Here is a 24,797-nt window from a genome sequence, read left to right as displayed (position 1 = left end):
ACAACTCATCTCATTGATTATTGAATTGAAACTGAAAACCGGATGGATAAAAAAATACCTTTGTTAAAATAATAAAGATGCAACATTAAATATCACGCACGCGACTGAAATGCGATTCTCATTTAAAACCTTACTTTGTAGTCTCTACTAAATAGATTAGCATATTACAAATTACAAACTTACTATCATATTTATCTGATTGATAATGTTAGCATAGTCAAGTGCAAGACCAGCTTCGCCTAGTCTTTCAGGTCCATTACCATTTTTTACTGCGATTGTATATGCTAAAAATCTACAATTGTAGCATTTTTTTTTTAGATTAGTAATCAGAATCTGTTGGAATATTTTATTATTTAATTATATTCCAATATCATTATCCGGGCAAATGCCGTAACAATAATTATATTAGTTATTTATCAATTGTGAGTCTTAGTTGATTAATAATCAAATTAAGTAATAAGGCTATTAGATTTCTAATTGGATAATTAATTAAATGTTTAATTAGTTGATATGGACTCAATGAGTGGATGTCCGGATGACCCATTAACGGAATAATGGGAAACCCTAACGATCATCAAATATAAAAGAGGCTATGGTCCCCAATATACCGAACACGGCAAACTCTCTTTTCTCCCCATCTGAAGAGAACTTGAGGCATAAAGGTACCGGTTGAGGAAGAACCAAATCAGCCGCCGCTAACCTAGTTGTTTGTTTCAGATCATCTCATCTCTTTGGTTATCGTTGTTGATGAGAGGACTGCTACAAAAGCTTTATCCAGGTATTCCTCATACCCAAATTCTTAATATCCTTGATAAATCAAACATGTCATAGATCCGATCATAATCATGTTCAATGTTTTATTTGCTTCTGCTATTGATTTACGATTGTTGAATATGTATTATGACTTAAATTTCCAACAGAATCACCTATTTTCTAGAGCCCTAAGGGGGTTGCATATGTCACAGATATATCAGACACATAACAATTTAATAAGGTCTATGGTGGACCACCTATAAAGTTGGTTCACCTTAGATATTTAAGGTTAAATACTAACGGAAAGGACCAAATCAGTAAACGGAGGAAGATTTATGGAACCAAATTGATACACTTAATAGTTAAGGGACTACACTGAGAAAATAAAATAAGTTAAGGGACCGGGAGATGTATTAAGCCTTTATTTGAAGTATGTTATAGGCCATCCATAACATCCAAGCTCAATTTTGTAGCAAAGAACCACTTAGCTGGTGAACTCCCAACACTGTTGCTAAAATGCCACACCATGGTTTCCTTTTTGTTTGTCCCAGCCAGATTTTCACTTTTGCTAATTCCTGGAATCCATTTCCTTGTAGTTACCTCTTCCAACAACCTTCTATCTTCTTCAGACAACTTACTCAATGATATGAATTGCAACATCTTTGACTGAAAATGAAGTCCCTTGTTTGGAGACGAAGTTCGTGTACTCGACATTGGTCTTGTGGCATTGGGTCTGTATCTTACAAAGGTAACCAACTGGTGAAGCCGAACCAATAGTTCGAGGATGTGAAAATCTATCTTTTGTTTTTCGGCATAATGAAGTGTGTGAAGACGAATATGGTTGCTTTCTTTGCCTGATGTCATTTCTCCAAACTCATTACTGCAACACCCACATCAAAAGTTAGTAATAGTCAAACTAAATGCCAAGTGTAATTCTCATATAAAACAAGTACGACGAGTGCATGTTTGGACTGACAATGAATTCTACTGGATCACTACATTTTAAAGTTTCATTAGAATTACGGTGCTATTGTAATTTTGCCAAACGCACCATCAATTTAAAGATGCACTAAACTAACCAACCTACCTTGCGTTTGCCCATTCGCCAACCCATCCAAAACCTTGGTGTGCTCTGCAACATATATAGATAAGAAAAGTCAAATAAGCAACTTATGAGTATAATCTTAGAAGAGAAAGGAGGGCAGTTCCTCTTACAAAATAAAATGAGCGTGTCATTTTGTCGGTGATCAAGTGTGAGTTTAGAAGTCTTATATCGGATGAAAAAGTTAATATATTGAGTAACATATAACTTAGATGATATATATTTTGCAAATAGACACCGACCTCGTTTAGAGAAAAGTCAAATTCCTAATTTTCAATTCAAATAACAAAACATGGCAACAGGGCTAGCATGGGCCAAGAAAAATAACATTATCTTACTTGGTCGTATTTGTAGCAAATGGAGTAAGCCACGGAAGAATCTTATCCATTTCAACTTTGACTTGAGCAATGGAGAGCTACATAAAATTTCCAATTAGCATATTCCAAGTAATACTAAAATATCAAATTGGTCGCTAAATTTAGCATCTTTAACACTTAGCGATAAAATTAGAGATGAATTTCGCTTTGTTCTATCTGTTAAGTTCGGTTGTTATTTCAACTTTTTCTAATAGTTAACACGGTGAGAAGTGATATTTACCTCTTTCATGACATCATCATTTTGCAGCCGCGAAGGAAGGGCATTCTTAATATTATTGGGCAAACCTTTATAAAGTGTGTCCCTCATATTTGGAGGAAGAATGGTCGGGCGTGATGCCTGATATAAAGTCAGAAACCAACATTTTATTTATACAAAGAAATAAATAGAGATAAAGTACTACCTACAAAGTCACAACTCTGCACTAGAATTTTAAAAAAGTTTGGGATTGCGATCTAGACCGTAACATCAATACTTTTATGCTTATATAATCACATTTTATCGCAATTTTCTGCAACATTAAATATCACACACGCACGTGACTGCAATGTGATTGTTTTTTAAAACCTTACTTTGTAACCTCTACTAAATAAATTAGCATATTACAAATTACAAACTTACTATCACATTTATCTGATTGATAATGTTAGCATAGTGCAGTGCAAGACCAGCTTCGCCTAGTCTTTCAGGTCCATTACGATTTTTTACTGCGATTTTACCTGCTAAAAGTCCACAATTACATCATTTTTTTTGTAGATTAATAATCAGAATCATCTATTTTCTAGAATTCATGTATGATATGTTTCCATACCATTTTTTCCAAGGAACTCAAAAATTGCTTGATGTGTATGTGTGGCAACTTCAACAAGCTTTTCAACGATCTGTAGCAGGTACATATGCAGAATAAGTACACTATTGTAAAATATGCCACAATACTGAAATTCTATAGAACACTTATTCAACAATGATATATTCAAATGAGGAACTTTTCCTTCATGGAAACTTTTAAATTTGTTATATTAAAATCCTTAATCCTATTGATATACCTCCTCCAAATGTTTTGACCAAAGGGACTTCCTTTGTAAGCTCTTCACAAGCTTTCTTTGATGCTTAAGCTCGCTATGAAAAGCTGCGAGTCCTTCCCCTACAATAATAAGAAAACTGAAAATTTCAGCAAATTCAGAAAAACTCCATTAATCATTGTGTTGGATATCTTATTAGAATTGTGTCAGTTTTATTATAATTATAGTAGTTAATTATGCAGTTATGGTTTATTATTATATTATGATTAATAATTAATTAAGTCAGTAGTGGGAGGTTAAGTTTTAAGAATAAATAGGGGAGGGATGGGAAGATTGAGGGGCATCTGAGGATTTGACTGGGAAGGGGCCATTTTGGCAATAGGGAGGTGCAGACCCTCGAAGTTCTGCAATATTATTCTGTAATCAAAGGGATTTTCCCTATTTTATTCTTCTATATCAGTTGATTTCTATCAACTAGTTTTATTGTTAGTAATAGGACTCCTAAGGGCAGCAGTTATAGAATAATAGTAGTTTATTTAATAATATTATAAATAAGTAACTGTTACTTGTGTGTAGTAATTGCTGTCTACTAAACTTCTATGTAACAGCTATAGGACTTAGTATTATAAATAAGATGCAGAAGAAAAGAAAGGTATTCAGGGATTGGGATAAAGGATTGGTAGGGAGAGACCAAGCTCTCGAATACTTGGAGGGGAGAGAACCAAGACTCTCGAATTTCTTGGGATTATATTGTAATCTTACTATTAGTTTATATTTTGATATCAGTTCCTATCACATTGATACTCAGTTACTACTTTTTTTTAGGTGAAACTACTGTGTAGAAGTTTCTAACCGTTGAGAGGAAGATTTAAGAACTCCAACTCCTTGACCTTTTGGTTATAATCTTGTTGGAATCGGTCCAATGCATTCAACTCATGGTATAATTCCTACATGGAGGAAATAACAATACTTATTTAAAAAGGAACTAAAAAAATTAACAGGAAAAAGCAGAACTTTAACCCCATCAGAAGTAGGAAACATTAGTAATCTAAACAACATTGATAATAGCATAAAAACTCTTGCCAAATATGAATAAATTTGTTCTGGTATGCTACAAAAATGAATATTTTTACAGAAGCAATGCAAGATAAGTACATAACCGAAATATTGACATGATGTTTTTGCTCTTTCCTTAGAATCAATTCACCAAAGAGATAAACCACAGAAGCAAAACTTTATTTAAAATTACAATTTGCTTACAGCAGTGTTCTGAGCTAGAGAGGACAAGTCCTGCACTGTCTTTTCTGCCTCTACCCTAGGTTGTTTGTTGCTCAAGGCATCGAAATCTAATCTGAAATTGTTTATGTGATATAAAAATATAATCCAAAATGTTTATGATAATTTTTTTATTTCTTTCAGAATGATATGCTATATAGTCTTGTCCTATGCTGGCATGTAAAATCAACCAAACTCACCGTGAGAAATATCGATCAAGGTTATGCCACTGAGGATCTTTACAAATATTTCCAAATCTAGCTACTTCTCGGGAGAAAGCATTAAATTCTTCCCTGCAAATTTAACCAAAAATAAAATATACATCCTTAGGATTTTTAAAAACAAGCTTATGATGCTATGAACAAGGGAGAACCTTTTATCAGCCTCAACAAAACTTATCAACTCCTTTGTATCAGTGGAAACCAGATTTTTCACCCCTTCTGATTGTAAAATCTCATTTTTAAGTAACTGAATGTTTTCTTCAGACAATGAATGAAACAAAATTGAACCTCTAGTAATTGTGTTCGCTACTTCAAATGCCAGCATAGATATTTTATTCTTGCTAGGAACCATGCCAGTGATAAAACCATCACTGATGCTTAATTTAGGGATGCTACTTCCTAGTGTGTCCAGAACTTCCACTGCTTTCTCACTAGCTCTTCCCAGAAAAGATGCTCTTTGGAAGGCCTATAAAAGAAAGCCACCATAAATCAAAATGTGAAACATTGCGAAAATTCCAGTTACAGAATGTGAGAGGTCGTGTAAGGAACTCGAATAAAAGATTAAAGAAGCAACTGATTGACTTTAACTATACAGTTTGCAGTAGATATAAACTGCAGATGCAGGGTAATCATTAGTCCGCTGCAACTTCTTTTTTTCACGAGGTATTGTCCGCTTTGGGTAAAGCATCTAGCGTAAACTCTCATGGCTTTGTCCTTTGTTAAAAGGCGTCTCGTAGGTGGTTATAAACCATCCTTAGCCTAAATTATGAAGCTATGTGTCACTTTTTGGTGTAATGGAAGAGTTGTCACTAGTCAAGGCTAAGGAACTAAAGGGTTTGTTAGCTCTCGTATGTGGCTTGGACCCTCCTTCTCAGACAGAGCCGACATTCGGACCTCAAGTCAGCTGCACCGCATTTCTGAAGTATTATTCATTTTGAATCTTGTGTGAGCCCTCGTAGATTTGTACTTAATTGAAAGACACTTCAGTGAGTTGAGGAGAGTACGTGTTTGTTAATCGTCCTTAGTTTCGATTCTCAAATATTGTAAGACTTTTTGGTGTATCAGAATAGAGTTATAGAGACAAAATCATTAAATTTTAAAGCAACCATTTATCCATTACAAGATTGTTTCTGATTACCTCAGAATTTCATTCTTAATGCAACATTATTATACCACTTCCAAAGGAAAAAAGTAAGCATACACCATCTATATACTTTCTACACAAGCTTCCAAGTTCCAATCATATTTAACTATCATGTCAAGTCAAGTATGATATTACTAGAACTTCTTTAAACCTATATAGCACTTATACTTCATATTAAAGGCATCGTCGGTGTTGAAGTCCAACACCGACACGCCACTAACACATATGATTATATTCAATCACTTTTATTGTATACCTTGTTCATTAGACCACAAACATGACATATAGTAAATAAATCCTTATTGTGTATTTCATTTTAGGAGAATAATTTGCATATACTCCTTCCGTCCTCGAATATAAGTAAAAAAAGTCAAACAAAGTATATGTATATGGTTCAACATCTTAATGAAAGGGAATTACCTGTTTTTTCCCTGTTACATTGAGATTGGTGGTATCCTCGACTAGTTTGAACTCCCTTGAAAATAATCCAGAATTTCGCTTCTTCTGGTTTTTACGACGATCCGTACTAACCTTTGAGTTTGAATAACAATTTCCATTTTTGTTTACAAAGCTCTTAAACTTGTTAAGTTTCCCCACAGACACTTCCATCTCATCATTATTTTTATTTTTCTCTGCCTTACCAGCTGAACAAACCGATCCCATTTTGTAAAAAAATTCAAAACCTGCACAAATTCGTATAATATATACTATAGAGTAACTTTATAACAATTTTAAGTCTAAGAAGAAAAAATAAAGACCAACTGAATTTGGTTGAAATGAAAGAAATAACACGTTGATGACATGCATATCTTATCTTATGATATGATATGAATTGAGACCAAAAATGTTGAAGGAGTTTGGAGCATGTATGTATGTTTGTACCTGCTTAGTGTTTATTTAGAAGAGAGTAGTATCAAAGTCCAAAACGGAAATTCAGTTAAGAATTATTGAACACGAGGATTATATTTCAAATAGGAGTCACATTAATTGGACGACATAAATAAATAAAAGAAAGGGCTGGGAAATTACGAATGAGTTTGACTAAATGGGAATGACAAGCATACCAAGGATATTCGCTTGGTTGAATATTTGAAATATATTAACTTATTATTGAAAAAATAATAATTCATGAATTTGTTCAAGTGGTCAAATTTTTTACTCTTGTATATGGAGAAAATATTAATAAAATAGAGAATCCATTTATAGAGAGTGGTATCAAGTTTAGATGAGTTGGAGGATCATGAACTCACTAGCGTTTCAAGCAGTGGCAGAGCCAGAAAAAAATGTCAGGGTGGGCCATTAAAATTAACCATTAAAAAATTGTTTAAAGTCTCGCAAATTAAACTTATAATTGAATTATTTAAATTTTTCGTGTGGGCCACTACACCAATTTGCGGGAATTTGGATCAACCGAAACCTAAAACCGACATAAAATTGTATAAAATCTCGCAAAATAGACCTATAATTGAATTATTTAAATTTTCGGGTGGGCCACTACACCACTTTGCAGGAATTTGGATCAACCAAAACATAAAACCTACATAAAATTGCATAAAATCTAGCAAAATAGATCTATAGTCGTTGATTTTTTAATTTTTTCGGGTGGACCGTGACCCACCTTAGCCTATGAAGAGCTCCGCCACTGGTTTCAAGGATCATAATATTGATGGAAGATTTTTAAATTTAGGGTAAAAATTTAATTTAATCAAATTCACAATTTTCTGCAGAGCAATTTTGTCTTCATTAAAAATAAATTAACAACTGGGAGACTAATTAGTCCCCATAAGACCCAAATTTGAAATCAAAATATAATTATAAAAGGGGAACTTCTATGGTACACTCATAATTTTGAATTTACCGGTACTTTTGTTTCACAAAATATATAAATTAAAGATCACTTTAATGAAATAAAAAGGTATTTGTCATATTTATATTTTAGAAAACATTTATAAAAGTAAGCATGAAATTAAAAAAGAGACGCGCAAATGGAATTGAAGGGTATAGATAGAAGTTTCGTGGCAAGAAGCACGACGAAGTTGTGTTAATTGACTAGACTACCAAAACGACAATGTAAATTAAAGGAAACGACGACGACTTGGACTAAGTAAATGAAACAAAAAAACGTGAAAATGGTGTGATGAAATTCTGGTGCCGCCTTCTTCCTACTATGGACCCATTCCTTTCCTTTGTTTGTTTGTTTTAGGCCATGCTTTTCTTCTCGTACTTACTCTTACCATTATCATTTCATGTTTGCTATGATAAGAAGAGGTATGAGAGTTCATATGACTAGACTAACAACATTACATAAGAAGAGGAGGTTACTTTGATATGAAAGGTTATAAAACACAAACCATTTTTGTAAAATAAAAAGACACAAAATTCTATCAAGAGAGACCTCCTCATGTTGATGCGTTTTAGGCCTTTGCACATCAAGAAAAGGTCGCGCAGCTTCACCAGAATAGAAAGCGATTTCCTTCTGCTGTTTCGGACGTGATGAGAAATGGCCAGGACGTGAAGCATAACGCTGCCATGGAGCTACTTCCTCACGATGGTGATGATTGACCGTAGAACGACCTGGACGTGCGTACTGCAGAATAACACGTCCATCGTTCGATACCTCCGATTCAAAAAAATCCAGCTCATCCTCGTAATCCCTGTAGCTCAATTCGGAACCATACCTAACCCTAACCCTAGACCGTCGTCGCTGCTGCTCCTCGCGCCGCTGATCCTCCCGAAGCCTGTCCCGCTTTCCATCCACTTGTTCAGACGCTTTCCCCCTTCGCTGTCTCGCACCAGACACCTCTCCCCTAACCCCCCATGTGGTGGCACCCTGCTTGGACCCCATTCCCCCTATAGTACCTCGCCTTGGTGATGGTGAATACCGGCGCGGTTGCCCACGGTTAGGGGTGTAACGGTTCGGTTTGGATTGGTTTTCAGTCAAAAACAAAATGTCTGAACTGATGAAACCTTCATTGGTTTGTATTGGTTCGATTTTCACTGTTTTTCAAAAAAGAAACTGAACCAAGCTAATCGGTTGAGTTCGGTTTGGATTGGTTCGGTTGATCAGTTTATTTAAAAATACAATTAAAAAAAATTCATATTTTCACAAAATATTTCATAGAATTTTGTATAATTGTATTCATATTTTGTTTTTTCATGTTCTCTATTTTTCAAACAACTATTTATAATTAACCTTACTCAATATTTCATGCATATGATCCAAGATTCATTCATCCATCATTCTTCAAAAAAAATTATTAATCAATGCAGTTAAAATCACACGCGATCAAAATTTTATGCAAATCGCAAATTCTAATCTTCACTCACTAACCAAGAGATGAACATACAAGAGATGAACATGGAAAACAATGGCATCATTGACATCACATATGTATAAATCAATGGCATAGAAAATGAACATGGAAAACAATAAAATATAATGAGTATAAATCAATGGCATAAACCTGATAAAACTAACTAGATGAACGATCTCAGCGGTGACCGGTGGCGAAGAACAATTGGTGTTTTGGTGTGGTTGACGGCTAGGGTTTCTTTTTTAATAGAAATGGAAGAGTCTGACTAATGAGATGAAGATGAGAGAAAGTGAATAGATTAAAAATTATTTTATGTTTAATTTTGTGCCTAACCATGAGTTTGTGTGAGGTAGGATAAATGGATTAGTAAAATAAGGAGTGTGGTTATCATCGGATTGATTCATCAGTTTCACGGATCTTGAAATGAAAAACCATGAACCAAACCAAACTAGATCGGTTTCGATTGGTTCGGATTGGTTTCAAACCAAACCAAACAAGGTCGGATATTTTTTTCGGTTTGATTTAGTTTGGACTTTCGATTTCGTTGGTTATGTCCGAACCACTTACACCTCTCTCTACCCACGGTGGAACCAATGAGAACCGTCTCTCTCTCTGGACCACGCTTTCCTCTCACTCATGTTTTTTTCGTTTTTTCTAATAATTATTTTCTCTTTTAGTTAAGTGATTTTTATATCCATAATAACAGTTTGGTTTTTTCTTAAAAAAACTAAAGTTCCAAATAATATTTGGACAGAATCTATATTGTAACTTACCTTTACAACAGAAAATGAGGATGCTATATGTTGATCGAAGGTAGACCAAGTAAAGTGTATTAATTAGGTTAAAAAATGAAAGTGCTGAACAAATAGACGTAATGTCAAGATTCAAAGTTGAGTAAATTGGCTACAAAATTATATTTACCAAACAATACACGTCTTTAATTTATAGTTCAATGTCAAGATCCAAATTAGTTTGTGAGGTGATTGAGGTGGACCATAACACTATGAGTCTATGACATAGGTGTTGCAATTGCCTAACCAATGATGCCACCAACATTTGCACTATCTTATATGAAAATTGATGTTGATACATATGAGAGGGTTGAGAAACACGAGTAAGAGACATATATACCTTACGGCAAATAATTGTTGAGGAAAGGAACCGATTGCAGTTAACTACGAGGAATAATACTAGTTTTTCCAATTATCTTCTTCCCCAAAACTTCAACACAATATCCAATAAATAAATAAGCAAATTTGTAAAATTTCTCTTAATGAAATTGTATTTTCAATTCAAATGAAACATATACAAACACATCGACATATATATGAAATCAAGAATTACAAACGCCGGTACTTTTCTTAGCATTTTACTAAATGAAGTTTTTAGAAACTTTCACATCTCACTGGTTTAATTCCAAACTTATTCCTCTATTCAAATCTTCAATGTCTAGCTCGTATATCAATTTGCCGGATATGGTTCAGTTACCACTGATATCTCAAATCAAACAATACGAGAATGATTGAGCTACAAAGATGTATTTTAGTTAATAAGCACCAGGTTTAGGGGAAGAAGATAATAGAAAATCACCATTATTATTTCTTGACAGTTAATTATCGAAGTTTTCTTCGGCAATTAACTGAAGCCGGTTCCTTTCCTCAACAATTAACTGTCGCGGAGGTATTTACATCTTTTACTGGTATTTCTCCGCCTTCTCATATGTGTCAACATCAATTTTTATCTCATATTAGTGGAAAGACCTCACTTACGTGTAAAGTATGATGGTTTTAGGGTCAAGTTAAGCTATTTGTATAAAGAATTCACAAAGAACATTTTATTTTGAATATTTAAACAAGTCATATTTACGCAAGTTTCTATTTTTTTTTTGTTACTTACACAAGTTTCTATGTAATAATAGTTTAATGTTGAATATTTAAACAATACCTTAAAAATATTTGTTATACATGCGTTTTCATTGTATTTTAATTAATTTATAATAATTTTGTCTGGTTCCTAAAGAAAATGCGTCATAGTGATCACAAATTTGAACTTAACATAATTAAACAAGTCATATTTACACAAGTTTTTTTTTTTTTTTTGTGACCTTGTTGTAATTTTACTAGTTGTTGTTGTTTTTTGTGATTGTTTTAGCACACCTTATGCTATAACAATTACGATGTTATTGGTAATATAATTCATTTTAGTTTTTTAAAAAAAAAACATAATTAAAGTCTACTCTATAAGCATTCAGTTATGATTTGAATTTGACTTCTTTTGAAAAATGTGTCCTTAATCAATTGAGCTCAGACACTATATTTGATTTACTTGTTTGAGATTTATAATATTAATATTTATTCGAAACCAACCTCAAGCTGAATTCGCAATGGATTAGATCATAGAGTAACACGCTATGAAGTTGCACCACCAACACATCATAGCAAATCTATAATTATTGAATGAAGAGTGAAACTCAAAAACACAAGAAAATCGCAAATCGCAAATCGCAAGCAGGAAGAGAAGTAAGAAATTGATTTCCTGTTTTTTAATATGAGATTCGATTCCTTTTCTCCTGTGATTTTTGTTCTCGGCATGAAAAGGTCCAAAAACGCTCACGGTGGCTGCCGTTTTGTAACGGCCGTAATCCCGGTACCGGTCCTTTTTTTTGAAACCTTGGATATACAAAAACAATTTAACTTTATTTTATCTTTTATGCAAGCTTATCCATAAGCTCTTATCTTATCATGATAATCACTTAATCTATAAGCTGCAGATAAGTTGTTTATCCAAACATGCCGAAAATCTTTGTACCCTGGAAACTATAGAATTCGAATTCTGTCGAAAAGCCAATTATGCTAATTTTTATTGACCTTTCATTCAAATGTTTTAGTGTGCTTTGCTTTTCCTTTAGTCTTTTGATTATTTGTATTCACATCCTCTATAGTGAGTAATATCAACCATTAATGCAGGTACATCATAGCCATCATGAGTTTTTTACAATCGCGACCCTTGGTTTTCTCACTTTAGAGGATCGAAATTCTGATTATTTATTTAATTAGATATAGTGAATTCTTATAATGCAATACCATATTTCAATATAGATGTTCTGCCTGAAACAATAAAATAAAACATGGCCTTCAATTCTTGGTAAACAAAAATGCTCATATGTTGTTCATTGATCGTGTATTCTTATCATGCATCTCTGTGTATAATCTGGTACGTCTCTATCTCTCTTACCATCTTCAATGGATACTTGATCATGTTGTTTAACTACAGTAATGACAATGAGAATCGCAATTCTAAGGGACACTAGAAGGAAATTGGGTGGTGCTTTAGGATTCAATAGGTTGATTCATTCCGTGCCTCAATCTCCTCCTTTAGCTGGGAGCATTGACCATGGGATTCAGTCGTTGAAACCCGTTTTGCCTGAATTTTGTTCTCCAACGTTCTCTTTTGGTGGCTCTATGGAGCTCATGGCTGTGCCAAAAAGGAAGGTAAGGAATCTTCATAACTTCTCGTCGTTTTGGACAGATGTTGAATTTTACTGACTGATGCTTCAAGATAAATGATGTGAGTGCAATGATTTGCACTGTGTTATTTTTTTAATTTCACATTCTATAACTTTTGTGATGGTTTTGTTTGTCATGTAGACTTCTCCTCATAAAAGAGGAATAAGAAATGGGCCAAAAGCTTTGAAACCTGTTCCTGTGCTAGTTCTGTGCAAGTAAGTTGTTTAGTGTTTCTGTTTACTGTTAATACTTGCAGTTTTTTTTATATGTTCTGCAAATATTGGTTGATTTCTTTTTATTAAATAGTAGTAGAGTCGTTGAACATAAGACATGAGTGAAATTTTTTTCCATTATAAAATAGTTTGATTGTTCTGTATCCTTTTTTTATTTAACCAACCATGATAGTTATATATTTGTTGGAGAAAATAGCGATTCGTCCGGGACGGGTGGAGTTTCTTTTTTCATAGGGGGACTAGGGTGAAATACGCTTCTCTCAGTGCTCCTAGGGTAGAGCATCGGTCGGTTACGGTCGGGTTCGGTCCAAATAACCCCAAACCGAAAGACAACCGAGGAAGGTAAATATGAACCCACTGTCGACCGTTTAAGTGTGCGGGCTGCACGTGTGACGGGTTGTGCGAAACATGGTTTAGACGGGTCGGTTAATTTGGAATCTAGATTTTGTAGAGCGATGGTGGTTGGCATGACTCATGAGAGGCGTGGTGGAGGCCGGAATAACATAACATATCAGGATTGATGAGCATAATCATGCGATACTATTGACATGATTAGTGATGAAGAAAAAATTTGCTTGTCATTTTATATTGAGAGGCAGAAAAAATGGCGCAAGAAAATAATGATGCAAGGTTGAGACTTGAAATCGGAACTACATCTTTACTTGAAAATGCCGCAAAAAAAGTTAATAATGAAGAGAGAAGTAGAAGACAAAGAGACCAAAACTTATGCCACCAACTCCATTGAAAATAGGTGGTCTGCTTTATTTACTAGTTTGTGTTGGAAAAGTCTAGAGGGTTAGAAAAAGTTATTGCCTTGATTATTGTTTTTTTTGAGCCCAAGAGTAGATGTGACAATACGAGATGTAGCAGTCTGTACAAAAATACTAATATACTCCTGTATAGGTCCCGTTTGGATTGGCTTATTTTGAGCTTATGTGGGCTTATCTACTCTCATAAGCCTTTTTAAAGGTGTTTGGGTAAATAAATAAAAATAGCTTATCATAGTTTCATAAGCTACTTATGCCATATTTTAATAAGCCTAAGTTTTCAGCTTACCCTCTGGCTTAACAAGGAGTTTATGAATTTATGTAATCTCCTTTGATTCTCTCTTAATCCACTTTTTCAAAACATATATTTTAATTTTATTTTTTTGTTTTTAGAAAAAAAAAATATATTTTAATTATAATGTTAGTTATCTTTGGTTGTACATGAGTAATAAAATTGCTATATACTTATCTTACTAAAGTAACACACATAACTAAGATTTTTTTTAAGGAAGATTTTTATTATTTCTTTGTTACATAACAAAATAAAACTGAATAAAAAAAACAAATTTAACTTATCTTTTTTGGTAACAAACTGTACATTATTATCTATATATATGGTAAGTTTACAATCATAATTTCTCAAGTTTACATTTATATTATTATACTTTTTTTAAAAAGAAAGCTTATCATATATTATTATACTTGTGTATGATGATGTTTAGACTATTTATTTACACCTCGAATGTTAATTTTATCTTATATGAATATTTTTAATTTTTTAAGGACAAATATTGATTATACTATATATATAATTATAATTAATATATTATAATATTATTTTTTACATCTTGATTAATTTTATCAAAAAAATCTTGATAATTGTGGTTCGATTCTTTAATTTTTTTGTTAAATTAAAAATATTTAAAATTTCGATAATTGCTTATGTAATGTCACATCCAAACACTTCAACTTATGTAAGTACTTTTTAGTGTACATATCCAAACATAAATAGTTTATCAAGTATAAGAGCTTATGATGTAAGCTCTAATGTTATAAGCTCTAATGCTATAAGCATCTATATAAGCTGTTTATCCAAACGGGGCCATAAAACAAAATGTATTAACATCATCAGGTGTCTAGACTGTCTAGTTAGCTTATTTCGGTCTCACACGGGTTTCGTTGGATTTAATTTTCTCAACCGAATTTGACCGCCAGTAATCGTTCTAAACAGGAGAATATGCATTCCAGGAACCGTGGCTCGACCCAAACCGCCCGAAATAACATTTTTTTTCCCGGTTTCCTCGCTTTTTGGTCGGTTAACTAAATTCTGCCCACCCCTAAGTGCTTCTGCTAAATCGAAACAGTCCCGAAGTTTGAAGTGAAACCAAAATCGTTTGGTCTCTATTAAACTTGACCAAGTAATGCTTCATTGCTTGTTATTATTACCTCTGTAGCACCAACACCTTTGATCAAAGACGTGGCTGGTGTCTGACACAGGCGCATGTGATTATGTTCAAACAGTAATTTCTCAAATTATTAGTGGTGTCGTGTCCGTTGTCAGTGTCAGGGCTGTATAGATTATTACCATCCCACTAATTTTCATGCAATTCTTCCGTCATTAGTTAAACCCACTGTAGAGAAAAGAAAAAAGTTTTGATACCAAAAAATAGAAAAGAAAAAGTTTATGTATGGTAATATCCAGAGGAAGAGCCTCAGCGGAGGGCCTACGAGTTGCCTGTCCTCATATCCCCAAACAATTGTTGCTGGTTTCTTGCTTAGTCATGTGCTCTCGTCCTCAAATCTCACTAGCTGGGTTACATAGTACATTATGGTGCCACATCATAAGGAAATAATCTATAAAGTCGCAATTATGCTGATATAAATCTCATTTTGTTTTTTTTAACTGTATGAGTCTATTAGATCAAACGTTTTTCTCTGTTTTTTGTTTGATCAAAATAACTTGTGTTTAAGCAAATAGAGATGCCATTAGAGAGCAATGCAAATGGGTTTATTTTTCTACATGACTTTGACGGGCCATCAAAAGAAAAACGTTATTATGTGTGTGTATTCATTTTAATGGTTATACTCAATTTTTATTATAAAAAGTGCGCATTTATTGGACTCAGTCCATTAACACGTTCATTGTAGGTTATGCTTGACTCAATGTTGCTTTTCTTTAAAACACTACACTTTTTTTTTTTTTTTTTTTTTAACTCGGTCTCCGATCCAATAATCGATTAATCGAGGGGACCAATCCCACCGCCCACTTGCGGGGGCCCTGTTTAAAGCCAGAGCAAGCTCTGTATGGACTTAGCCCACCGAAATTGGCACCAGAGAGAATCGAACCTGAGACCTCTGGAGGAGCAAACTCCAAGATCCCAAGCCAACCACTAGGCCAACCCCAAATGGGTTAAAACACTACACATTTATTTATGGCTTTCCCTTTTTCTTTAACAATTTTAGTTGTGCTATTTGTCTTTTGTCTTAAGTGGGCTTTGTTCTGAAATTTTGAAAGCTTAACTGTACTTCTATTCATAGTCATACTTTGTTGGGGCTGAAAATGATTTATCTATTAGGTTTTTTAATGTCATCTACGTGCATAATTCTTGGACGACAAAGGCATACGGGATTGAAATTTAATCGATCTTTATCTTCCTAGCTTGTTGATCAGATAGAAAATGAATTGGGACTTAAAGGTTAAAACTGTGTAGTGTATTTCCCTGGTGATCTATGAGATTGGATTACCTTCCTGGGAAGGATTCATGACTGGATTGCACGGACAAATTCAAAAGGCGTGTCTATTGTTTACACTACACACATTGACTAGTTTACTAAGTATTCTATGAGAGAAGTCTATATACTGTTTCTAAAAGATTGGCAAATTAAATTCATGTATTTTTCTAGCTCAGAACTTCATGTGACTAATAACTTCGCTTCTTCTGCAGGGGTTGTGGTCGTGTCAGGCTTCCACATTTCTACTGTTGTAGTGGTAAACCAAATCAGGAAAATACTGGTGGAGAGAATGGCACAAACTGATTATGTTGTTTGTGATAAAGCACCAGATGTTAGTTGACAGGCAGAGCCACCCATAATGTAGGTCTTGCTTTTGATTGTTAGCCATTTGATGGTATAGATTATTTGGTAGTAATGCTTTACTTCCTTCTTCCTTAAGCAATCCGATTGTTGGATTGTATGTTTTTCGCTTAGGAATTAACAATTTTGTCTTCATTGAAAGATAAATTAACAACTGGGAGACTAATTAGTCCCCATAAGACCCAAATTTGAAATCAAAATATAATTATAAAAGTAAGCATGAAATTAAAAAAGAGATGCGCAAATGGAATTGAAGGGTATAGATAGAAGTTTTGTGGCAAGAAGCACGACGAAGTTGTGTTAATTGACTAGACTACCAAAACGACAATGTAAATTAAAGGAAACGACGACGACTTGGACTAAGTAAATGAAACAAAAAAACGTGAAAATGGTGTGATGAAATTCTGGTGCCGCCTTCTTCCTACTATGGACCCATTCCTTTCCTTTGTTTGTTTTAGGCCATGCTTTTCTTCTCATACTTACTCTTACCATTATCATTTCATATTTGCTACACATGATACACATATTTATTCAATATAATTTAAGTTAGGTAATCAAAATATGATATCAACCCTCAACAAAAAAAAAATGATATCAAACCCCACCAACTTGGCTTAGGAATATTGCATAATATATGTATGGGTCGGAGTTTCAACCTAGAGACCTCACTTATTTGTCTTTAAGAAATGCATTTTTAGTCAATATGCTACTTAACACAAGGTGAATTTCTAGTCACTAAACTATTTAACAACAACAAAATTAATGGAGTTGTGATATCAATTTTTTAAGTTTTAGCAGATCCTTATATACTTTTATTAATTAAAAATGTTGATCCATGGTGTACTTGAATACGACTGCCGAAATTGATTAGATACATTAGAGGAGGGCTTCTTCTACTCTTAAAAGGGGAGTGTACATACTACGACTCTAATACTTAAGTTAGTGAGGGTTTTATGAGAGTCTAGGTATTTTAACTAGAATTGAGAACGTACCTTTCACTAAAGATTAAAATTTTATAGTTGATGTGTTAATGGCAATCAAGATCAAAATGGTTATTTCATTATTAGTAATTTTGTGTTATTCAAGATTCGCTGTAGATGTTCAGGATTCGTTGTTAATAATTTATGGCATCTTTCATTTATTTTATAAATGGATATGATCTTTACTCGAGAATCATAATTAGATCACAAGGAATGTCCCATTATAGTACATTTGAATGAAATGTGATTCAATTACAATACTTTTGTTGATTTTCTTTCTTCCATAAACTTGTTCCCGTATAATATGCGTGCAGTGCAACTGGCTAATTATTTGAATAAAATTTAATTTTTTTAATAGACAGTTTATTAAATTACTTAGAAATTAATAGGATTATTTGTTTTAAATTTTTATATTATAAAAAATTGATTGCAACTTAAGTAGAAAGTGCACAATTGTTGGTATCTATATGTCTATTAAAAGTATTAATATTGACTGTCTTCTACAACTAACGAAAAGAGTTAGTCTTCCACAATATGACGAATCAACAATTGAGTTCGGATTAAAAGTAATAGTAATGTTCACATTCAACATTAGACAATATCCTCACTAAGATTACTTCATTTAGAGAGCTAGACTCTCACAGCGCCACAAAACCAATGTTCAATTATCAAAAGATGAAACATATATAAGCTAATGCATTTCTACAGGTGTATAAAATTCAAAAGACTTGTTTGATACATGAGTGGTTGGTGAAAACAGTTAGACACACACAATATCACAAACCAATTCAATGCTCAATTGTCGAAAGAAATATTGTGTTATATGCATTTAAAATAAGATTATCTTTAATATATAGAGAGCATATGACAAAAAGAAAAGAGAAAAAACTACCGGATGAAGACATGCAAATTAATTAATTAGTTTTTTAGAGGAAAAATAACTTGCATAATTTAGATAATTTTAATAGAAACAATTTATATTTTTTTATTACTTGTATTTTTAATAGAAACAAGATTTATTAATAATTGTATTTTTAAAATTGTTTATGTCAATTATTAATAAATTTTGTTCATGTTGTTTATAAACATTTTTATTTTTATTTGTTACAAGATTGATAATATTTTCTTTATTTAAAAATTTATTGCTTCTTTTCTTATTTTTGTAGGAGTTTATTTTGGTTGAGGGTTCTTTTTAGATATGAATGAAAATAATGTTATTGTGAATTAAGTAATATATAAGGTTTCCTAATAGTCTAATATATTTGTCTTTTTCTTAGACGGTCTAATATATTTGTTGTTCAAAAATTCATTTCATAATATATATGTGCACACACGTGTATAAAAAGTTAATAATTGATAATAATTATATATATTGATTAGTGTTATTAAGAAACTCAAACTAATATATTTCAACTTGCATTATATATATATATATATATATATATATATATATATATATATATATATATATATATATATATTAATGATTACTCTAATTACCCTTAAAAAAAAATTACTCTAATTAATTAATTATTGTATAATGGCAGGATATGTTCAATAAATTTTGTGATAAAAGAACCTGAAGACGAAGATGCCATTAAAAAGGTTGATTAGACAAAGAATTTGATTGATGTGACTCCTGCTAAGCGATTGTGTTCTTTTGACGGTGTAAACAATGATGATCGAGGATTAGTTAAAATCTAGAACATCAAAATTAGGAAGGATTAGAATTACTTTACATTGTTTGTGAATATCTTTAGTTTTGTTTTCATTCATCTTTATATTAAACAAATGTCTTCTTTGATTTTTAGAGTACACACGTCACCTTAAAATTCTAAAGAGCATTGATTATTTCTCCATCTCATAAAATTTATACACATATGATCCATATGATAAGTGAATGTACATATAATCATTTCTATATTGTAAGGAAAACTCCATTGGTTTGCTACCTAAATTATTGTTTTTAACTCTCCCTTATTCATAACCAAACAAATCATGTAGCTAAAATTCATACCTTTTTTTTTTTTTTTTACAAATGCTAAAATTCATACATGTTACGGGTATGTTTTAAATAGAAATATAGTTAGTAATAATATTTTTCATTTTACGTAATAAAAATTAGAAACATGTGTCATTTTTCATTTTATATATATGACAAATTAGACTAAAATTCAGACATAATAAAAAAAATTAGTATTCGCGTTTTACATATTACAAAACTGAAAATAAATTATGATATGTTTTGAGTTGTTTTAATCTACACAAAAAAAATAAAAATAAAAATCATACATAATAGAAAATTCAAATTTTCAATTTTACGTAATTGAATTTTTTTTCAAATATAATTCTACATATTAGAGAGTATCCGGTCAAAATTTATTAAATCAATATCGATCTTAGCCTTGACAATTGTTGAAGGAGGAAAAATGGTAGCACCATGATGAGGAGAAGGAACCAATCTCTTTCTTTTGTGTATACAAGTGAATGGTATACTACTCAAAGATGAACGATACAAGTCATATTAAATGACTTGTGCAATCTTCTTTTCAGTCTCCTTAAAAAAAGTTTTTTCGTTCATCATCTCTTTTAATCTCACTCATGCAATGCTGCTTTGAATCATATATCTCTCACTCATGAATTCATATATATCTCAAACTATAAGTCACCGTGCAATTTTCACACAAATTAATAAATGTACCTAGTTTTAAAACAGTATATATTCTATCAAAAGTCAAATTAAACTTTGTTCAAGCCCTCAGCAAATCAAACCTCACAAACCAGATGTTTCAATTTCATATGACATTTCACGGTGCAATAACTTCATGCCATAAAATACCATGTTTAAATCACACAAAAAAATCATGCATTAAAAAAATCAAATATCTTTACAAAACTTCCTTTTCAGTACATTTGAATTTCTAAAAGAGAGAGGAAACTAAGAAGGAAATAAAATATACATCAAATTAAATATTGTTTGCTATTGTTTCCAAAAGGTTTCTTGAGCCTGAAAATTTGAAGCCTTGTCTTCCTAGCTTGAGCTGCTGCCAAAACTCTATTTGTTGTAGTTTCATCGAACTGTTGATACGAGGCCGCGTCGATCAACTCTTCTGCTGTTGAGTTCAGATCAGGAAGAGCTATTAGGCCATTATTATCATTGTTGTTGATGTTGATGCCCAATGTAACAGAAGAAGAGGACGGTCCATAATTATGGTTCTGATGATTTGGAAACATTTGCAGTTGCATTTGAAATTGTTGTTGGTTTTGGTTCTTATTGTACTCTTCATCTTCAGTAGTATTTGACTTTGAGGGGTTGACTGAACCATTAGATTGACCTAATTGTACTTTCTGACCAATTTCCAGATTAGGGTTTTTTAATGCAGATTTTGGGCCATTAGTACTATATAGTAACTGCAAAAGATAGCAATTTTCAGAAACCAAAACATAAAACACAAAAAACAAAAATCCTAAAAACCTAGGAAAATTGATTAGTTTTAGTATTAGTATTACCTCTTGCTTCTTTTTCTTCAAGTTCAAATTGTAATTCTTCATGTTATTATAGTATTGCTTCACTTTTTCTATCTCCTGTTTGGATTTTGAAGATTAAAAAAACCATGAGAAAAACTAAATTTAACAACTCAACAAATTCATAAATAAAAAAAAAAATAAAAAACCAAAAACAAAGAAAGAAACAAAAAAAACATACTTGTCTGATTGAATCTTTGGTCTCTGTCAAGTCTTGTATAATTTCAAGAGGCGATTCTTTTTTCTTTTGACACAAGAAACAAACCCTAGAAATCAGAAATCACAAATAACAGAAAACTGATAAAGAAAATTGAGCAAGAAAGAAAAATAAGTAAGTTCATACCTTCTTTAAAGAAGTTTTCTTCTTTGAATGTCGCTTGAGTTGATCGTCTGATTCAGTTTCAGAACTGGTAGCCTCAACTTTGACAACATAACCCGCGGCGGCATTAACATCAGGGTTGTTTTGAATTGCCGGAGAAGTAGAAGGGTTGTTTTTAACCTCGGTTCTCTTTCTTTTGCAACGCCAACTGAATGGTATACTATTCAACAAACCAACATGACAGTGAAAATCAAGAATGATTTCGGCGACTTCCTTTTCACTCTTTGACCACTCCGAAGAAGAAGTAGTTTGTGTTTTCTTTGTTCTTTCATCTCTGCTGTGTCTTTTCATCTTTCTGTTGAATGAAAAAGGTTAAGATCTGAATTTGTTGGAAGTGTGTGTGTGTGAGAGAGAGTTGAATGTGAAGATTTATAGAGACGATAGAGAGAAAAATTAATTTGTGTGTCGCTAGCTGCTTCAAATCAATCCAAGGAATTTATTTCTAAATCCACATTCCCTTGGCTCTTGACACGTATCATTATTAGGGTTTATTGATATTTAGTTTAAATTATTTTTTTTAAAAGATTTAGTTTTTTTTTAAGAAACAAAAAGATTTAGTTTAAATATATTACTTCTACATTATATTGAGAAAATAGAATACGCACCAATATTTAAAATAAAAAAAATCAATTTTTTTTGTTTTTTTGACAATTGTTACTAAAAAAGTATGTTACTGTTAGGGAGGTCGTTGATCGGATAATAGTTGGTTTTGGTTCATTAGCAAAGAATTTAGTATATTTGGACCGGTACTGGTCTAGCCCACTTACTTATCTTCAAACTATTTAAATTTTTCCTTTAGACGGAAATTTGGTGGTTGGTGTTGTGGATTTTGTGTTAGCATTACAATTTGGTGTCGTTGATAAGAAGGGCATTGTTAATTAAGAGGTTTTATGATGGCGTTGTGTGATAGTGCTCTGGTGATTTTTAGTGGGCTGCTTGTGGCACTATAACATATGGTATATTTTGGCTCATCTATGTTCTTATTGAGATGGTGTTAGAAAACATACTTTGTCAAGTCATTGTTATGTTATGTAGTTCAGGGTGGGTGTTTGTAGGTTATGATGTAGTGGTGATTTCCTACCTTTTGTATGTTGTGGAGGTTACTTTATGAGGGTTTTGCTTACTTGCTCTTTTTTTATATTAGTTTTGATCATAAAAAATACAATAAATGTACCATCAAAAATCCAACAATATTAAAAAAAAAATATATCAATAATTTTACCAAATTGTATTTTCGAGTATGATACCACCTAAATAGAAAATTATTTTATTGTTATTGTTGTTGTGACCAAAAAAATGTTGTATTGCAAACAAAATCACAAATTCCATGCAAATAAAAGTGAGTCTCTTCGAAGGATATTGACAATTGAGTCCCTTCTAAAGAAACACTAGAGAAACAACTCTGCAATTATGATAGAAATTTCATATCATCTTTGTCTTTTTAAATCAATTACAATTTCTATCAATCAAAATTTGAGTTCTATCGCACTAAATTAAGTTAGAATTTCTATCAAACAATGAAAAATCTACCTTCTTTGTAGTTATTTACATGAAACACCTAGATATTTAACTATAAGCTATTAAAATTGAGTCATTTGTTATCGACTATTAGTTAGGGGTGTTCGTCTTGTGGATTTGATTGATCTTCAGACAAAAACTCATTTAATTTGAAGATCAAATTATATGCGAACCGGACCGAACCACATCATAAAACCTTCGCCAATTTTTTTCCAACTTCTAGTAGTTGTTCAGGGAACATGACAGGCGAAAGACATATATGTTTCAAAACCTAACACTAAAGCAGAGAGGACATTGTGGATTTTGGAGGCAACCAAACGAGGTAAGATCATTGGATCAAGAACTATTAGTAACTTATATTTCCCATCCATTACTAATATATTATTAGTAGATAGACTCAAACATAATCATATGAACATATAAGTCAACTGTGTGATAGTAATTATAATGTGATGTTCAATAAGACATCTTTTAAAGTAATCATCAATCTGATGGATCTATTTTCTTCATTGGTAAGAGGAAAAACAGTGTTGGGGTTTTTGCAATTTGTTGGATTTGGACAATAGGAGGAGTATTGAGTTCTAGAGAAGAAGAAGAAGAAACAACAAAAGAAAAAGATGGGAAAAAGCAATTTTACATTTTTGTTTTGATAATAGTTCTTGTTTTGATTTTTGATTGTTTATCTTTTCCTCTTTTTTTATCCAGTAATGTCCTAATCATCTATTCTGCTGGCCCACGTGGATCAAGCCATATCTCTAAATTGATGTCGAGTCATGGCTTAAATTGCTGATATAGTTGAGGTAGGATTAAAACTAATGAGTTCTAGTTTTACAAATGTAAATTGAGACAATTTTTGTTTAGGGACTAAAACTCAAATTTGCTCCTATTATATTTTTTTGGTACAATTACTATTTTTTTGGGTACAAATTTGCTCCTATTATATAAACCAAAAGTAAAAATAACCTTTTTTAAATTACGTCAAAATAGAATTTCTTTGGCACCAAGCAATACTATTAATTAGTATTAACCAATAATCCATATCCATTTTTTTCTTTAACTATCCATCACTAAAAAGGAAACAAAATATTCAATATTCATATCTGAATTTCTAAAAGAGAGGAAACTAAAAAGGAAATAAAATAAACATCAAAATGAATGTTGTTTACTCTTGTTTCCAAAAGGTTTTTTGAGCCTGAATTTCTGAAGCCTTCTTTGCCTAGCTTGAGCTGCTGCAATAGGCCAATAGCTCTATTTTGTGTATTTTGATCCAACGGTTGAAAAGATGACATGTGGATCGACTCTTCGGTTGTTAAGTTTAGATCAGGAGCAGGGTCGGATCTAAACATTTGATACATGTAGGGTTAATATAGTCTTTCAATGTATCAAAATTTTAAATTGTACATTTCGTTAGTCAAAATAATCCTTAATATTAAAATATTTTGTTAATATTGTCATATTAATCCATCAATATACTTACTTATTATCATTTAAGGAACTTTTTGACTAACAAAGTGCAAAATCATGAACTATTTTAGAATTTTAATACATTGAAAACTATTGTGATTATTCGTTACACATTCATGGATTAAA

General features: G+C 32.2%; 2 protein-coding genes across 4 annotated transcripts; one reads left to right on the top strand and one right to left on the bottom strand.

Annotated features, from left to right (window-relative positions):
- Positions 1-1,067: 1,067 nt before the first annotated feature.
- Positions 1,068-6,932, bottom strand: LOC11414589 (protein PSK SIMULATOR 2). Of its 2 annotated transcripts, none has more exons than XM_024775441.2 (13): positions 6,775-6,932; positions 6,313-6,575; positions 4,901-5,214; positions 4,728-4,820; positions 4,513-4,603; positions 4,106-4,199; positions 3,277-3,374; positions 3,042-3,111; positions 2,852-2,952; positions 2,453-2,569; positions 2,194-2,270; positions 1,841-1,885; positions 1,068-1,633 (listed from the first exon to the last, which is right to left on the bottom strand). In XM_024775441.2, the coding sequence occupies exons 2-13, from the start codon at positions 6,553-6,555 to the stop codon at positions 1,189-1,191; spliced, it is 1,788 nt and encodes a 595-aa protein (XP_024631209.1). In that variant the 5' UTR covers positions 6,556-6,575; positions 6,775-6,932; the 3' UTR covers positions 1,068-1,188. The 2 variants fall into 2 exon arrangements, with proteins under 2 accessions (XP_024631209.1, XP_039689301.1); XM_039833367.1 differs by having other exon boundaries at positions 2,852-2,949.
- Positions 6,933-11,477: 4,545 nt separating this feature from the next.
- On the top strand, positions 11,478-17,005 carry LOC11415311 (uncharacterized). 2 transcript variants are annotated; one of them, XM_003589446.4, is made up of 4 exons: positions 11,478-11,725; positions 12,480-12,697; positions 12,854-12,927; positions 16,658-17,005. In XM_003589446.4, exons 2-4 carry the CDS (start codon positions 12,482-12,484, stop codon positions 16,746-16,748), a joined length of 381 nt encoding a protein of 126 aa, XP_003589494.2. In that variant the 5' UTR covers positions 11,478-11,725; positions 12,480-12,481; the 3' UTR covers positions 16,749-17,005. The 2 variants fall into 2 exon arrangements, with proteins under 2 accessions (XP_003589494.2, XP_024639054.1); XM_024783286.2 differs by having other exon boundaries at positions 11,725-11,852.
- Positions 17,006-24,797: the final 7,792 nt, after the last annotated feature.

This window comes from Medicago truncatula, chromosome 1 (genome assembly GCF_003473485.1).
Source record: "Medicago truncatula cultivar Jemalong A17 chromosome 1, MtrunA17r5.0-ANR, whole genome shotgun sequence".
NCBI classification, from domain to species: Eukaryota; Viridiplantae; Streptophyta; class Magnoliopsida; order Fabales; family Fabaceae; genus Medicago; species Medicago truncatula.
Note: the sequence above shows the minus strand (reverse complement) of the source record. Positions and strands in the feature narration are given on the sequence as shown.

Bases quoted from the DNA above. Each gene is read 5' to 3' on its own strand.
- LOC11415311 (XM_003589446.4), top strand. From the start codon at position 12,482: ATGACAATGAGAATCGCAATTCTAAGGGACACTAGAAGGAAATTGGGT. The intron at 12,698-12,853 runs GTAAGGAATCTT...TTTGTCATGTAG, and splicing joins TGGCTGTGCCAAAAAGGAAG to ACTTCTCCTCATAAAAGAGG. The intron at 12,928-16,657 runs GTAAGTTGTTTA...CTTCTTCTGCAG, and splicing joins CCTGTGCTAGTTCTGTGCAA to GGGTTGTGGTCGTGTCAGGC.
- LOC11414589 (XM_024775441.2), bottom strand. From the start codon at position 6,555: ATGGGATCGGTTTGTTCAGCTGGTAAGGCAGAGAAAAATAAAAATAAT. The intron at 3,375-4,105 runs GTTAGAAACTTC...TTATTATTGTAG, and splicing joins CTTAAATCTTCCTCTCAACG to GGGAAGGACTCGCAGCTTTT. The intron at 2,953-3,041 runs GTATGGAAACAT...GTGGACTTTTAG, and splicing joins TGAGTTCCTTGGAAAAAATG to CAGGTAAAATCGCAGTAAAA.